The following is a 1,009-nucleotide window of genomic DNA, read 5'->3' as shown; positions in this document are numbered from 1 at the left end:
TAATTTTTAAAAACTAGTAACTTAAAAATTGCCACACAAAACATTCTCCTGTCCTTCTGAAGGTTTTGTGGAACCGGGAATTGAACTCAGGCCCTTGTGACTATCAAGGAAGGGCTTATTCCACTGAGCCATCTCCCCAGCCCACCTTCTGAAGGTTTTACAGTGCATTGTTATTAACCAGTCTTTCATTATTAAATCTAAATGGCCAATTGGGGGAACGGATTGGAGACGTCTCCGGCTATTAAGACTAGAAGGGCAGGTGTTAGGGATAATATTCATTTAGCCTTCTGAGCTTTCTAGGCAGAATTAGTGACCTGGTCAACTCCAGAAGCCTTTTGTCCACTGCTTTGATGACACCCACAGCAACTATCTTGTCTTATATTGCAAATGGTGAAAAAAAACAGAGGTGGATAGTCGGAGAAGCTCTTTGAAACACATGGGCTTGCTGGGAACCGTGTCGACAAGGGCAGCATTAGCAGATTTCAACAATTTGGAACCATCTTTTGGCTTACCAGACTGGCAATCAATCTTTTCTTTCTGTTCAGCATACTGTGCACTGTGTGACAGTCCAGCACAGGGGCATAGCCAGCACTTATCTGGCTGGAATGGTTTAGGATAATCACCTGAGCAGTAGTAATTATCCCACCAGGCCTGAGCCAGCCACAAGCTGCTTCTTTGGTGGGTCATTTTTGCTGTCACCAGCAGTGTTGTCATAATGACAAATTCCATGGGGAAACAGGTGTTCTCAGGCCTTGCTCATGGAAATGCAAAATAAGAGGAATTTGCAATACCTATCAATTAAAAACTCACATACCCTTTGGCCCAAAAATACCACTGCTAGATCACCTACAATACAAAAATACACGTGTATGCAATTTATTATTGTTTGCAAAATGTCAGAAACAACCCAAGGTTCCACATGTAACAAGATGGTTGAATAAACTGATACAAAGAACAGGGCATGATGCAGTTAAAAAAAAAAGATTTCTATCAAATGATTTTTCAGGAT

The 1,009-nt window shown here is 41.4% G+C and overlaps 1 protein-coding gene across 1 annotated transcript in view; it reads right to left on the bottom strand.

The window, feature by feature from the left end:
- Window positions 1-197: 197 nt before the first annotated feature.
- Ddx21 (DExD-box helicase 21) overlaps window positions 198-1,009 on the bottom strand; it is a 32,774-nt gene continuing 31,962 nt past the window's right edge. The window contains exon 15 of the mRNA XM_012515432.2: window positions 198-247. Coding sequence (XP_012370886.1) covers window positions 198-247 — 50 coding nt within the window. The remainder of the gene's footprint in view (window positions 248-1,009) is intronic.

This window comes from Octodon degus, unplaced genomic scaffold (assembly GCF_000260255.1).
Source record: "Octodon degus isolate 3935 unplaced genomic scaffold, OctDeg1.0 scaffold00005, whole genome shotgun sequence".
NCBI lineage: Eukaryota > Metazoa > Chordata > Mammalia > Rodentia > Octodontidae > Octodon > Octodon degus.
Note: the sequence above shows the minus strand (reverse complement) of the source record. Positions and strands in the feature narration are given on the sequence as shown.